The sequence below is a fragment of the Anomaloglossus baeobatrachus genome, chromosome 5, assembly GCF_048569485.1.
Source record: "Anomaloglossus baeobatrachus isolate aAnoBae1 chromosome 5, aAnoBae1.hap1, whole genome shotgun sequence".
Taxonomy (NCBI): domain Eukaryota; kingdom Metazoa; phylum Chordata; class Amphibia; order Anura; family Aromobatidae; genus Anomaloglossus; species Anomaloglossus baeobatrachus.
The window spans coordinates 599,472,278-599,490,373 of NC_134357.1; the positions used below are offsets into that span (position 1 = coordinate 599,472,278).

General features: G+C 50.8%; 1 protein-coding gene across 2 annotated transcripts in view; it reads right to left on the bottom strand.

Annotated features, from left to right (window-relative positions):
* ARSG (arylsulfatase G) overlaps positions 1 to 18,096 on the bottom strand; it is a 75,962-nt gene that overhangs the window by 41,734 nt on the left and 16,132 nt on the right. For both annotated transcript variants that reach the window (XM_075351541.1, XM_075351540.1), the window contains exons 2-8: positions 7,909 to 8,205; positions 6,520 to 6,707; positions 6,377 to 6,424; positions 6,189 to 6,303; positions 5,853 to 5,987; positions 2,449 to 2,624; positions 2,300 to 2,380 (exon numbers count right to left, since the gene is read on the bottom strand). In XM_075351541.1, the coding sequence (XP_075207656.1) occupies positions 2,300 to 2,380; positions 2,449 to 2,624; positions 5,853 to 5,987; positions 6,189 to 6,303; positions 6,377 to 6,424; positions 6,520 to 6,707; positions 7,909 to 8,177 (1,012 nt within the window). In that variant the 5' untranslated portion in view covers positions 8,178 to 8,205. The remainder of the gene's footprint in view (positions 1 to 2,299; positions 2,381 to 2,448; positions 2,625 to 5,852; positions 5,988 to 6,188; positions 6,304 to 6,376; positions 6,425 to 6,519; positions 6,708 to 7,908; positions 8,206 to 18,096) is intronic.

Below are 18,096 nucleotides of genomic sequence, written 5' to 3' on the forward strand. Positions count from 1 at the left end.
CCTGTATACACCGCACCTCTATACAGTGTGTCCACCCATATCCTGTATACACCGCACCTATATACAGTGTGTCCACCCATATCCTGCATACACCGCACCTATATACAGTGTGTCCACCCATATCCTGCATACACCGCACCTCTATACAGTGTGTCCACCCATATCCTGCATACACCGCACCTCTATACAGTGTGTCCACCCATATCCTGTATACACCGCACCTATATACAGTGTGTCCACCCATATCCTGTATACACCGCACCAATATACAGTATGTCCACCCATATCCTGCATACACCGCACCTCTATACAGTGTGTCCACCCATATCCTGTATACACCGCACCTCTATACAGTGTATCCACCCATATCCTGTATACACCGCACCTATATACAGTGTGTCCACCCATATCCTGTCCACTGCCATTAACTTAAGAACAACGGCAGCTATAGGCATAGAAGTGTTGTATAGGTATAGTAAAGTAGCCATGCGCTACGCAATGAAACCACCTATAGCGCCACCTGGTGGAAAACAACAGAGTTAGCATTTTTATCTCGAAAACGGCACGAGATAGAGAAAAAAAGGGAATTACAAAGTTGTATGGCATCATCAATTCAATACAAATCCACACCTTACATACAGAAAGGAGGAGCTAGATGGAATACAGGCGGGGGAAGGTGTATTTCCGTGATTAGTCCGGTCATGATGCACCAAGCGCCTGTGCTTGGTGTGAACAGTCATTCTGTGCTGACGGAGGCCCCTATAGGGAACGGACGGGACAACAAATTGCGGGAGGAGTTAGCGCTAAGCGTACACAATGGCTCCCCACCCCTGCCCTAGGCTCCCGCCAGGTAAACCGCCTTTGGCGAAATCATGGTGACATAATGGTGTTACCTTGTATTGTACCGCAGGGTCCTCTCCTCTCTGCACCAGGCGCTCAGTTACTTTATGTGATGCATGCATTATGTATGTGATAAGTGTGTAATGTGCATGTGCTGCACATTTGGAATATGCACATGTGATATGTGTGTGTAATATGCATGTGCTGCACATGTGTAATATGCACAGGTGATATGTGTGTGTAATATGCATGTGCTGCACATTTGGAATATGCACATGTGATATATGTGTGTGTGTGTAATATGCATGTGCTGCACATATGGAATATGCACATGTGATATGTGTGTGTGTGTGTGTGTGTGTGTGTAATATGCATGTGCTGCACATATGGAATATGCACATGTGATATATGTGTGTGTGTAATATGCACGTGCTGCACATATGGAATATGCACATGTGATATATGTGTGTGTGTAATATGCATGTGCTGCACATATGGAATATGCACATGTGATATATGTGTGTGTGTAATATGCATGTGCTGCACATATGGAATATGCACATGTGATATATGTGTGTGTGTAATATGCATGTGCTGCACATATGGAATATGCACATGTGATATATGTGTGTGTGTAATATAAATGTGCTGCACATATGGAATATGCACATGTGATATATGTGTGTGTGTAATATGCATGTGCTGCACATATGGAATATGCACATGTGATATATGTGTGTGTGTAATATGCATGTGCTGCACATATGGAATATGCACATGTGATATATGTGTGTGTGTAATATGCATGTGCTGCACATATGGAATATGCACATGTGATATATGTGTGTGTGTAATATGCACGTGCTGCACATATGGAATATGCACATGTGATATATGTGTGTGTGTAATATGCATGTGCTGCACATATGGAATATGCACATGTGATATGTGTGTGTGTGTGTGTGTAATATGCATGTGCTGCACATGTGTAATATGCACAGGTGATATATGTGTGTGTGTAATATGCATGTGCTGCACATATGGAATATGCACATGTGATATATGTGTGTGTGTAATATGCATGTGCTGCACATATGGAATATGCACATGTGATATATGTGTGTGTGTAATATGCATGTGCTGCACATATGGAATATGCACATGTGATATATGTGTGTGTGTGTGTGTGTGTGTAATATGCATGTGCTGCACATGTGTAATATGCACAGGTGATATGTGTGTGTAATATGCATGTGCTGCACATATGGAATATGCACATGTGATATATGTGTGTGTGTGTAATATGCATGTGCTGCACATATGGAATATGCACATGTGATATATGTGTGTGTGTAATATGCATGTGCTGCACATATGGAATATGCACATGTGTGTAATATGTATGTAATCCATTTCCCATATTCAGCTCCCTGGAATTAATAGTCACAGTAACGCTTACCTTGCATGGTCTGCCACTTTCCCAGATAAGGCCCTACGCTTCCTGCAAGACGGCACTTCTGAGCCCAAGGTCCATTATCACCTGCAGCAGAAGGTGTCACATGAAGTCAGTGTGCGCAGCGCCGTGCCGCATTGTCAGCGAGAACGTACCCGTAAACCAGATGAGGGTGTTCCCGTCAGTGCTGGCCTGAATATTGCCCACCAGCTGGTCCATCTCCCGCAGACTCTCCTCATAGGGGCCACGTTCAGGACTCTTATGGGCAGTGGATAATGGCACGTGCATGTGTGCCAGAGCCACATAGAGGAAGAAGGGCCGCCCCTCACGCCTGCAGCAGAGACAAGCAGAGGCGACCGTGAGCAGCTCCGCGGCTTCACCCGCTGCCACATTACAATTTACCATTGGCGAGGCAGCAGAGACAAGCAGAGGCGACAGTGAGCAGCTCCGCGGCTTCACCCGCTGCCACATTACAATTTTTCACTGGCGAGGCAGCAGAACACAGAGGAGGTGGAGCAGAGCGTTCAATAGACAGGAATATGGTAAATACAACTATTATTAATACGGGGGTGATGCAAGTTCCTCCATAACTGCGATCTGCTCATGTCATTGCCCTCGGAATCACGATGATGAAAATGTGCCTCCCATAACTGCGACCTGTTCAGGTCATTGCCCTCGGAATCACGATGATGAAAATGTGCCTCCCATAACTGCGATCTGCTCATGTCATTGCCCTCGGAATCACGATGCTGAGAATGTGCCTCCCATAACTGCAATCTGCTCATATCATTGCCCTCAGAATCACAATGTTGAAAATGTGCCTCCCATAACTGCAATCTGCGCATGTCATTGCCCTCGGAATCACGATGCTGAGAATATGCCTCCCATAACTGCGATCTGCTCATATCATTGTCCTCGGAATCACTATGATGAAAATGTGCCTCCTATAACTGCGATCTGCTCATATCATTGCCCTCAGAATCACGATGCTGCAAATGTGCTTCCATAATTGCGAACTGCTCATGTCATTGCCCTTGGAATCACAATGCTGAGAATATGCCTCCATAACTGCGACTTGCTCATGTCATTGCCCTTGGAATCACGATGCTGAGAATGTGCCTCCCATAACTGCGACCTACTCATGTCATTGCCCTCGGAATCACGATGCCGAGAATGTGACTCCCATAACGGCAACCTGCTCATGTCATTGCCCTCGGAATCACGATGCTGAAAATGTGCCTCCCGTAACTGCGACATGCTCATGTCATTGCCCTGGGAAACACAATGCTGAGAATATGCCTCCCATAACTGCGACCTGCTCATGTCATTGCCCTCGGAATCACGATGATAAAAATGTGCCTCCATAACTGCGACCTGCTCATGTCATTGCCCTCGGAATCACAATGATGAAAATGTGCCTCCATAACTGCGACCTGCTCATGTCATTGCCCTCGGAATCACGATGATGAAAATGTGCCTCCATAACTGCGACCTGTTCATGTCATTGCCCTCGGAATCACGATGCTGAGAATGTGCCTCCCATAACTGCGACCTGCTCATGTCATTGCCCTCGGAATCACGATGATAAACATGTGCCTCCATAACTGCGACCTGCTCATGTCATTGCCCTTGGAATCACAATGCTGAGAATTGTGCCTCCCATAACTGCGACCTACTCATGTCATTGCCCTCGGAATCACGATGCTGAGAATGTGACTCCCATAACTGCAACCTGCTCATGTCATTGCCCTCGGAATCACGATGATGAAAATGTGCCTCCATAACTGCGACCTGCTCATGTCATTGCCCTCGGAATCACGATGATGAAAATGTGCCTCCATAACTGCGACCTGCTCATGTCATTGCCCTCGGAATCACAATGATGAAAATGTGCCTCCCATAACTGCGATCTGCTCATGTCATTGCCCTCGGAATCACGATGCTGTAAATGTGCCTCCATAATTGCGAATTGCTCATGTCGTTGCCCTCGGAATCACAATGTTGAAAATGTGCCTCCCATAACTGCAATCTGCTCATGTCATTGCCTTCAGAATCACGATGATGAAAATGTGCCTCCCATAACTGCGACCTGCTCATGTCATTGCCCTCAGAATCACGATGATGAAAATGTGCCTCCCATAACTGCGACCTGCTCATGTCATTGCCCTTGGAATCACAATGCTGAGAATGTGCCTCCCATAACTGCGACCTGCTCATGTCATTGCCCTCGGAATCACAATGATAAAAATGTGCCTCCATAACTGCGACCTGCTCATGTCCTTGCCCTCGGAATCACGATGATGAAAATGTGCCTCCATAACTGCGACCTATTCATGTCATTGCCCTCGGAATCACGATGCTGAGAATGTGCCTCCCATAACTGCGACCTGCTCATGTCATTGCCCTCGGAATCACGATGCTGAGAATGTGCCTCCCATAACTGCGACCTGCTCATGTCATTGCCCTCGGAATCACGATGATGAAAATGTGCCTCCATAACTGCGACCTGCTCATGTCATTGCCCTCGGAATCACGATGATGAAAATGTGCCTCCATAACTGCGACCTGCTCATGTCATTGCCCTCGGAATCACGATGATGAAAATGTGCCTTCGATAACTGTGATCTGCTCATGTCATTGCCCTTGGAATCACGATGAAGAAAATGTGCCTCCCATAACTGCAATCTGCTCATGTCATTGCCCTCGGAATCACGATGATGAAAATGTGCCTCCATAACTGCGACCTGTTCATGTCATTGCCCCGGGAATCACGATGCTGAGAATGTGCCTCCCATAACTGCGACCTGCTCATGTCATTGCCCTCGGAATCACGATGAAAATGTGCCTCCCATAACTGCGACCTGCTCATGTCATTGCCCTCGGAATCACGATGATGAAAATGTGCCTCCCATAATTGCGACCTACTCATGTTATTGCCCTCGGAATCACGATGATGAAAATGTGCCTCCATAACTGCGACCTGCTCATGTCATTGCCCTCGGAATCACGATGATGAAAATGTGCCTCCCATAATTGCGATCTGCTCATGTCATTGCCCTTGGAATCACGATGATAAAAATGTGCCTCCATAACTGCGACCTGCTCATGTCATTGCCCTCGGAATCACGATGATGAAAATGTGCCTCCATAACTGCGACCTGCTCATGTCATTGCCCTCGGAATCACGATGATGAAAATGTGCCTTCCATAACTGTGATCTGCTCATGTCATTGCCCTTGGAATCACGATGATGAAAATGTGCCTCCCATAACTGTACGGCCCCCGCCTGTCACCAAAACTCAAATATTCACAACTGAGTAGGTCTTTGAAGACAGAAAGTTACCACCGGATGTGATACATTTGTGGCTTCTCAGCCGCTGATGTACCAGACAATTACCGGTCCACACCAGGAGGTCGTCGCTGAACAAGGGTCAGATGGTAGAGTGCAAGCTCTGGTGTCATTTCCAAACAATAATGATGAAGCCATGTTTCTAATAAAGTGGTCATATTTTACCATTACATTATGACTTGGGGTATGACATTCACAGACATTTCTAACCTGGCATTCATGATGAAAGCCACCGCCTGGTGGGAGTATCGTGTGGATAAGCTGCTTAGGTCGAGCGGCTGCTCCAGGATAGCAGTGTTCTTCATCAGGGGTAGTGCCAGCTTTGTAGAACAGCCTCCGTCCGGCCTGGAGACGGGAAAGCACAGGGTCATACCACACACATTGGGGATCTCGGCCTGCTGGGGGCAGGGTGATAACACACACACCGGGGGTTTCAGGGTGATCGGGGCCTTACCGGTGGAGGGTGTTGGCCTGCTGGGGGCAGAGTGATACCACACACGCACACACGCAAACACATTGTGGGTTTCTGGGTGATTGGGGCCTTACCGGTGGAGGGTGTTGACTTTCGGGGGGCAGGGTGCACATGGAGGGAGGTCGTATCCGGGGGAGTCGGTGCAGCCCATGTCATTGCTATAAGGAATTCCATAGTAATAATCAAAGCCTTAAAAGGAGAAGAGCAGAGGAGTGAGGTGACTCGCCAGTTCTCACCAGCCCTCTGGTAGCCGACCACTCACCGCGACTATTGGGGTGAAAGCTTCCGTGGTGCCCCAGATGCCATTTACCTGCAAGTGAGAAATGAGAGCGGATAGATGGGGGCGGGTGATAGTAGCTCTAATATTACAGCGTAGCCCCAACCCAGCCCGATGGGGTGAAGTACCTATAATGCCAGTCATGTAGCCAGATGGCTTTAAAGCCTCAGCCAGAGTGGTCTCATTGATGGGAAGGCCCCCCACTGACGTGGCAGCAAAGTTGTGTGTGACTCCGTTGCGTATGCCCAGTCTTCCAGTGAGCAGCGACGCTCGGGATGGGGAGCACGTGGAAGCTGCAGAATGGAAATCCGTCAGCCTAGAAAACATAAGGAGGAAGCGGCAGAAGACATCACCTCAAGATCTGCACTCACTAACCTGCCGAAAATAAGTGTGAGAAGACTGAGGGGATGCCCCAGAGCAAGAGCGAGCATCAGCAGGCATCACCATCAGCCGGGCACCATCATCAGCCGGGCATCCAACAGGAAGTCGACCATAGGGGAGCTACCCCACGCCACACCAAACCACGCACAGCTGCAGTGCCCAGACCTTGCTCCACTCAAGATCCTGGACATCTCCAGCCCCAGACCCCAAACGGCTCCAGCCCTGGACCCTGCTTCACTACAGACTCTGCACTGCTCCAGTCCCCGCTCCACTCCAGACCCCACACAGCTCTAGTGCCCAGACCTTGCTCCACTCAAGACCCTGGCCATCTTCAGCCTTGGACCCTGCTTCACTACAGACTCTGCACAGCTCCAGAGCCTAGACTCTGTTTCACTCCAAAAAATGCACAGCTCCAGACCCCGCTCCACTCGAGAGCCCACATGGCTTCAATGCCCGGACCTTGCTCCACTCAAGACCCTGGCCATCTTCAGCCTTGGACCCTGCTTCACTACAGACTCTGCACAGCTACAGAGCCTAGACTCTGTTCCACTCCAAAAAATGCACAGCTCCAGACCCCGCTCCACTCGAGGCCCCACATGGCTTCAGTGCCCGGACCTTGCTCCACTCAAGACCCTGGACATCTCCAGCCCCAGACCCCACACTGCTCCAGTACAACTCCAGACCACATACTCCACTCCAGTACTCGAATTCTGATCTACTCCAGACTCTACAGCATTCCAGTCCCTGCTCCACTCCAGTCCCCACTTCACTCAGGATCCTGTACCGCCCAAGTCTCCACTTCATTCAAGACCCCGCACCGCTCCAGTCTCTGCACTGCTCAAGAACCTGCACATCTTCGGTCCCCACAACACGCAAAGCTCCTTTCCCTGCTCCACTCATCTTCGGACCCAGCTCAACTCAAGACCCTGCAACATCTCCAGTCCTCAAACACGGCTCCACTCCAGAACTGAGACCTTGCTCCACTCCAGACCCCACACCACCTTGGTCTTCACTCTACTCAAGCCCCATCAATGCTCCATACCCCACTCTACTCCCACTAACCCTGTTCACCTCCAGCACCCAGGCCCCGCACATTACAATCTCATCACTGCAGGACAACATAATCTCAAACTTACCTCAACCCCTCGAAGGCCATCTTGTCCAGGTTGGGAGTATGAGATGGCTCTGCAGCAATATTTGCCCCCAGATCCCCCCACCCCATGTCGTCTGCTAGGATAATGATGAAGCTGGGCTTCTTCCGGTTGTTCTGTTGATGGCAGGAGTTGGAATCCAAGAACCAGAGAGAAACAAAGCAAACTGAAGCCAAGAAAGAACGATGGACTGAGGGTGTGGTGACCATGGTGGACGGACGCCAGAGGCGAAATCCTGAGGTGTAGAACATCATCACAGCTTCATCCGCACTGCTTCCAAGTCTGGAAAACACAGCAACGCTCAGAGTCAGCACTGCTCCTCCATACACACCTCCAAGAACACACAGGGCACTGCTCCTCCATACACACCTCCAACAACACACAGCACTGCTCCTCCATACACACCTGCAACAACACACAGAGCACTGCTCCTCCATACACACCTCCAAGAACACACAGGGCACTGCTCCTCCATACACACCTCCAACAACACACAGAGCACTGCTCCTCCATACACACCTGCAACAACACACAGAGCACTGCTCCTCCATACACACCTCCAAGAACACACAGAGCACTGCTCCTCCATACACACCTCCAACAACACACAGAGCACTGCTCCACCATACACACCTGCAACAACACACAGAGCACTGCTCCTCCATACACACCTGCAACAACACACAGAGCACTGCTCCTCCATACACACCTCCAACAACACACAGAGCACTGCTCCACTATACACACCTCCAACAACACACAGCACTGCTCCTCCATACACACCTCCAACAACACACAGAGCACTGCTCCTCCATACACACCTCCAACAACACACAGCACTGCTCCACCATACACACCTCCAACAACGCACAGAGCACTGCTCCTCCATACACACCTCCAACAACACACAGCACTGCTCCTCCATACACACCTCCAACAACACACAGAGCACTGCTCCTCCATACACACCTGCAAGAACACACAGAGCACTGCTCCTCCATACACACCTCCAACAACACACAGCACTGCTCCTCCATACACACCTCCAACAACACACAGAGCACTGCTCCTCCATACACACCTGCAAGAACACACAGCACTGCTCCTCCATACACACCTCCAACAACACACAGAGCACTACTCCTCCATACACACCTCCAACAACACACAGAGCACTGCTCCTCCATACACACCTTTAACAACACAGAGCACGGCTCCACCATACACACCTCCAAGAACACACAGAGCACTGTTCCTCCATACACACCTCCAACAACACACAGAGCACTGCTCCTCCATACACACCTCCAACAACACACAGAGCACTGCTCCACCATACACACCTGCAACAACACACAGAGCACTGCTCCTCCATACACACCTCCAACACACAGAGCACTGCTCCTCCATACACACCTCCAACAACACACAGAGCACTGCTCCACTATACACACCTCCAAGAACACACAGCACTGCTCCTCCATACACACCTCCAACAACACACAGAGCACTGCTCCTCCATAGACACCTTCAACAACATACAGAGCACTGCTCCTCCATACACACCTCCAACAACACACAGAGCACTGCTCCTCCATACACACCTCCAACAACACACAGAGCACTGCTCCTCCATACACACCTGCAACAACACACAGAGCACTGCTCCTCCATACACACCTGCAACAACACACAGAGCACTGCTCCTCCATACACACCTGCAACAACACACAGAGCACTGCTCCTCCATACACACCTCCAACAACACACAGAGCACTGCTCCACCATACACACCTCCAACAACACACACAGAGCACTGCTCCTCCATACACACCTGCAACAACACACAGAGCACTGCTCCTCCATACACACCTCCAACAACACACAGAGCACTGCTCCTCCATACACACCTCCAAGAACACACAGAGCACTGCTCCTCCATACACACCTCCAACAACACACAGAGCACTGCTCAACCATACACACCTGCAACAACACACAGAGCACTGCTCCTCCATACACACCTCCAAGAACACACAGAGCACTGCTCCTCCATACACACCTCCAACAACACACAGAGCACTGCTCAACCATACACACCTCCAACAACACACAGAGCACTGCTCCTCCATACACACCTGCAACAACACACAGAGCACTGCTCCTCCATACACACCTCCAACAACGCACAGAGCACTGCTCCTCCATACACACCTCCAACAACACACAGCACTGCTCCTCCATACACACCTCCAACAACATACAGAGCACTGCTCCTCCATACAAACCTCCAACACACAGAGCACTGCTCCACCATACACACCTGCAACAACACACAGAGCACTGCTCCTCCATACACACCTGCAACAACACACAGAGCACTGCTCCTCCATACACACCTCCAAGAACACACAGAGCACTGCTCCTCCATACACACCTCCAACAACACACAGAGCACTGCTCCACCATACACACCTCCAACAACACACAGAGCACTGCTCCTCCATACACACCTGCAACAACACACAGAGCACTGCTCCTCCATACACACCTCCAACAACACACAGAGCACTGCTCCACCATACACACCTCCAACAACACACAGCACTGCTCCTCCATACACACCTCCAACAACACACACAGCACTGCTCCACCATACACACCTCCAACAACACACAGCACTGCTCCTCCATACACACCTCCAACAACATACAGAGCACTGCTCCTCCATACACACCTCCAACTACACACAGAGCACTGCTCCTCCATACACACCTGCAACAACACACAGAGCACTGCTCCTCCATACACACCTCCAACAACACACAGAGCACTGCTCCACTATACACACCTCCAACAACACACAGCACTGCTCCTCCATACACACCTCCAACAACACACAGAGCACTGCTCCTCCATACACACCTCCAACAACACACAGCACTGCTCCACCATACACACCTCCAACAACGCACAGAGCACTGCTCCTCCATACACACCTCCAACAACACACAGCACTGCTCCTCCATACACACCTCCAACAACACACAGAGCTCTGCTCCTCCATACACACCTGCAAGAACACACAGAGCACTGCTCCTCCATACACACCTGCAACAACACACAGAGCACTGCTCCACCATACACACCTCCAACAACACACAGAGCACTGCTCCTCCATACACACCTCCAACAACACACAGAGCACTGTTCCTCCATACACACCTCCAACAACACACAGAGCACTACTCCTCCATACACACCTCCAACAACACACAGAGCACTGCTCCTCCATACACACCTCCAACAACACACAGAGCACTGCTCCTCCATACACACCTCCAACAACACACAGAGCACTGCTCCACCATACACACCTGCAACAACACACAGAGCACTGCTCCTCCATACACACCTGCAACAACACACAGAGCACTGCTCCTCCATACACACCTCCAACAACACACACAGCACTGCTCCACCATATACACCTCCAACACACAGAGCACTGTTCCTTCATACACACCTCCAAGAACACACGGAGCACTGCTCCTCCATACACACCTCCAACAACACACAGCACTGCTCCTCCATATACACCTCCAACACACAGAGCACTGTTCCTTCATACACACCTCCAAGAACACACAGAGCACTGCTCCTCCATACACACCTCCAACAACACACAGCACTGCTCCTCCATACACACCTCCAACAACACACAGAGCACTGCTCCTCCATACACACCTCCAAGACCACACAGAGCACTGCTCCACCATATACACCTCCAACACACAGAGCACTGTTCCTCCATACACACCTCCATCAACACACAGAGCACTGCTCCACCATACACACCTCCAACAACACACAGAGCGCTGCTCCTCCATACACACCTCCAACAACATACAGCACTGCTCCACCATACACACCTCCAACAACACACAGAGCACTGCTCCACCACACACACCTCCAAGAACACACAGCACTGCTCCTCCATACACACCTCCAACAACACACAGAGCACTGCTCCTCCATACACACCTCCAAGAACACACAGAGCACTGCTCCTCCATACACACCTCCAAGAACACACAGAGCACTGCTCCTCCACAGACACCTCCAACAACACACAGAGCACTGTTACTCCATACACACCTCCAAGAACACACAGAGCACTGCTCCACCATACACACCTCCAACAACACACAGAGCACTGTTACTCCATACACACCTCCAAGAACACACAGAGCACTGCTCCACCATACTCACCTCCAACAACACACAGAGCACTGCTCCACCATACACACCTCCAACAACACACAGAGCACTGCTCCACCATACACACCTCCAACAACACACAGAGCACTGCTCCTCCATAGACACCGGCAAGAGCACACAGAGCACTGCTCCTCCATACACACCTCCAAGAACACACAGAGCACTGCTCCACCATACATACCTCCAACAACACACAGCACTGCTCCTCCATACACACCTCCAACAACACACAGAGCACTGCTCCACCATACACACATCCAACAACACACAGAGCACTGCTCCACCATACACACCTCCAACAACACACAGAGCACTGCTCCACCATACACACCTCCAAGAACACACAGAGCACTGTTCCTCCATACACACCTCCAACAACACAGAGCACTGCTCCTCCACAGACACCTCCAACAACACACAGAGCACTGTTACTCCATACACACCTCCAAGAACACACAGAGCACTGCTCCACCATACACACCTCCAACAACACACAGAGCACTGTTACTCCATACACACCTCCAAGAACACACAGAGCACTGCTCCACCATACACACCTCCAACAACACACAGAGCACTGCTCCTCCATAGACACCTCCAACAACACACAGAGCACTGCTCCTCCATACACACCTCCAACAACACACACAGCACTGCTCCTCCATACACACCTCCAACAACACACAGAGCACTGCTCCACCATACACACCTCCAACAACACACAGAGCACTGCTCCTCCATACACACCTCCAACAACAGAGCACTGCTCCTCCATACACACCTCCAAGAACACACAGAGCACTGCTCCACCATACATACCTCCAACAACACACAGCACTGCTTCTCCATACACACCTCCAACAACACACAGAGCACTGCTCCACCATACACACATCCAACAACACACAGAGCACTGCTCCACCATACACACATCCAACAACACACAGAGCACTGCTCCACCATACACACCTCCAACAACACACAGAGCACTGCTCCACCATACACACCTCCAAGAACACACAGAGCACTGTTCCTCCATACACACCTCCAACAACACACAGAGTACTGCTCCTCCATACACACCTCCAAGAACACACAGAGCACTGCTCCTCCATACACACCTCCAACAACACACAGAGCACTGCTCCACCATACACACCTCCAACAACACACAGAGCACTGCTCCTCCATACACACCTGCAACAACACACAGAGCACTGCTCCTCCATACACACCTCCAACAACACACAGAGCACTGCTCCACCATACACACCTCCAACAACACACAGCACTGCTCCTCCATACACACCTGCAAGAACACACACAGCACTGCTCCTCCATACACACCTCCAACAACACACAGCACTGCTCCACCATACACACCTCCAACAACACACAGAGCACTGCTCCTCCATACACACCTCAAACAACATACAGCACTGCTCCACCATACACACCTCCAACAACACACAGAGCACTGTTACTCCATACACACCTCCAAGAACACACAGAGCACTGCTCCTCCATAGACACCTCCAAGAACACACAGAGCACTGCTCCTCCATACACACCTCCAAGAACACACAGAGCACTGCTTCTCCATACACACCTCCAAGAACACACAGAGCACTGCTCCACCATACACACCTCCAACAACACACAGAGCACTGCTCCTCCATACACACCTCCAACAACACACAGAGCACTGCTCCTCCATAGACACCTCCAAGAACACACAGAGCACTGCTCCTCCATAGACACCTCCAAGAACACACAGAGCACTGCTCCTCCATACACACCTCCAAGAACACACAGAGCACTGCTTCTCCATACACACCTCCAAGAACACACAGAGCACTGCTCCACCATACACACCTCCAACAACACACAGAGCACTGCTCCTCCATACACACCTCCAACAACACACAGAGCACTGCTCCTCCATACACACCTCCAACAACACACAGAGCACTGCTCCTCCATACACACCGCCAAGAACACACAGAGCACTGCTCCACCATACACACCTCCAACAACACACAGAGCACTGCTCCTCCATAGACACCGGCAAGAGCACACAGAGCACTGCTCCTCCATACACACCTCCAAGAACACACAGAGCACTGCTCCACCATACACACCTCCAACAACACACAGAGCACTGCTCCTCCATAGACACCGGCAAGAGCACACAGAGCACTGCTCCTCCATACACACCTCCAAGAACACACAGAGCACTGCTCCTCCATACACACCTCCAACAACACACAGAGCACTGCTCCTCCATACACACCTCCAACAACACACAGCACTGCTCCTCCATACACACCTCCAACACACAGAGCACTGCTCCTCCATACACACATACAAGAACACACAGAGCACTGCTCCTCCATACACACATCCAAGAACACACAGAGCACTGCTCCACCATACACACCTCCAACAACACATAGAGCACTGCTCCACCATACACACCTGCAACAACACACAGAGCACTGCTCCTCCATACACACCTCCAACAACACACAGAGCACTGCTCCTCCATACACACCTCCAAGAACACACAGAGCACTGCTCCTCCATACACACCTCCAACACACAGAGCACTTCTCCTCCATATACACCGGCAAGAACACACAGAGCACTGCTCCTCCATACACAGCGGCAAGAATATACAGAGCACTGCTCCTCCATACACACCTCCAACAACACACAGAGCACTGCTCCTCCATAGACACCTCCAAGAACACACAGAGCACTGCTCCTCCATAGACACCTCCAAGAACACACAGAGCACTGCTCCTCCATACACACCTCCAAGAACACACAGAGCACTGCTTCTCCATACACACCTCCAAGAACACACAGAGCACTGCTCCACCACACACCTCCAACAACACACAGAGCACTGCTCCTCCATACACACCTCCAACAACACACAGAGCACTGCTCCACCATACACACCTCCAACAACACACAGAGCACTGCTCCTCCATACACACCTCCAACAACACACAGAGCACTGCTCCACCATACACACCTCCAACAACACACAGAGCACTGCTCCTCCATACACACCTCCAACAACACACAGAGCACTGCTCCTCCATACACACCTCCAAGAACACACAGAGCACTGCTCCACCATACACACCTCCAACAACACACAGAGCACTGCTCCTCCATACACACCGCCAAGAACACACAGAGCACTGCTCCACCATACACACCTCCAACAACACACAGAGCACTGCTCCTCCATAGACACCGGCAAGAGCACACAGAGCACTGCTCCTCCATACACACCTCCAAGAACACACAGAGCACTGCTCCACCATACACACCTCCAACAACACACAGAGCACTGCTCCTCCATAGACACCGGCAAGAGCACACAGAGCACTGCTCCTCCATACACACCTCCAAGAACACACAGAGCACTGCTCCTCCATACACACCTCCAACAACACACAGAGCACTGCTCCTCCATACACACCTCCAACAACACACAGCACTGCTCCTCCATACACACCTCCAACACACAGAGCACTGCTCCTCCATACACACATACAAGAACACACAGAGCACTGCTCCTCCATACACACATCCAAGAACACACAGAGCACTGCTCCACCATACACACCTCCAACAACACATAGAGCACTGCTCCACCATACACACCTGCAACAACACACAGAGCACTGCTCCTCCATACACACCTCCAACAACACACAGAGCACTGCTCCTCCATACACACCTCCAAGAACACACAGAGCACTGCTCCTCCATACACACCTCCAACACACAGAGCACTTCTCCTCCATATACACCGGCAAGAACACACAGAGCACTGCTCCTCCATACACAGCGGCAAGAATATACAGAGCACTGCTCCTCCATACACACCTCCAACAACACACAGAGCACTGCTCCTCTATACACACCTCCAAGAACACACAGAGCACTGCTCCTCCATACACACCTCCAACAACACACAGAGCACTGCTCCTCCATACACACCTCCAACAACACGCAGAGCACTGCTCCTCCATACACACCTCCAACAACACACAGAGCACTGCTCCTCCATACACACCTCCAACACACAGAGCACTGCTCCTCTATACACACCTCCAAGAACACACAGAGCACTGCTCCTCCATACACACATCCAAGAACACACAGAGCACTGCTCCACCATACACACCTCCAACAACACATAGAGCACTGCTCCACCATACACACCTGCAACAACACACAGAGCACTGCTCCTCCATACACACCTCCAACAACACACAGAGCACTGCTCCTCCATACACACCTCCAAGAACACACAGAGCACTGCTCCTCCATACACACCTCCAACACACAGAGCACTTCTCCTCCATATACACCGGCAAGAACACACAGAGCACTGCTCCTCCATACACAGCGGCAAGAATATACAGAGCACTGCTCCTCCATACACACCTCCAACAACACACAGAGCACTGCTCCTCTATACACACCTCCAAGAACACACAGAGCACTGCTCCTCCATACACACCTCCAACAACACGCAGAGCACTGCTCCTCCATACACACCTCCAACAACACACAGAGCACTGCTCCTCTATACACACCTCCAAGAACACACAGAGCACTGCTCCTCCATACACACCTCCAACAACACGCAGAGCACTGCTCCTCCATACACACCTCCAACAACACACAGAGCACTGCTCCTCCATACACACCTCCAACAACACGCAGAGCACTGCTCCTCCATACACACCTCCAACAACACACAGAGCACTGCTCCTCCATACACACCTCCAACAACACACAGAGCACTGCTCCTCCATACACACCTCCAACACACAGAGCACTGCTCCTCCATACACATCTCCAACAACACAGCACTGCTCCTCCATACACACATCCAACAACACACAGAGCACTGCTCCACCATACACAACTCCAACAACACACAGAGCACTGCTCCTCCATACACACCTCCAACAACACACAGAGCACTGCTCCACCATACACACCTCCAAGAACACACAGAGCACTGCTCCACCATACACACCTCCAACATCACACAGAGCACTGCTCCTCCATACACACCTCCAACAACACACAGAGCACTGCTCCACCATACACACCTCCAACAACACACAGCACTGCTCCTCCATACACACCTCCAAGAACACACAGAGCACTGCTCCTCCATACACACCTCCAACAACACACAGAGCACTGCTCCTCCATAGACACCTCCAACAACACACAGAGCACTGCTCCACCATACACACCTCCAACAACACACAGAGCACTGCTCCACCATACACACCTCCAAGAACACACAGAGCACTGCTCCAACATACACACCTCCAAGAACACACAGAGCACTGCTCCTCCATACACACCTCCAACAACACACAGAGCACTGCTCCACCATACACACCTCCAACAACACACAGAGCACTGCTCCACCATACACACCTCCAAGAACACACAGAGCACTGCTCCACCATACACACCTCCAAGAACACACAGAGCACTGCTCCTCCATACACACCTCCAACAACACACAGAGCACTGCTTCTCGACACACCTCCAAGAACACACAGAGCACTGCTCCTCCATACACACCTCCAACAACACACAGAGCACTGCTCCTCCATACACACCGGAAAAAGCACTGCTCCTCCATACACACCTCCAACAAAACACAGAGCATTACTCCTCCATACACACCTCCAAGAACACACAGAGCACTGCTCCTCCATAGACACCTCCAACAACACACAGAGCACTGCTCCACCATACACACCTGCAACAACACACAGAGCACTGCTCCTCCATACACACCTCCAAGAACACACAGAGCACTGCTCCTCCATA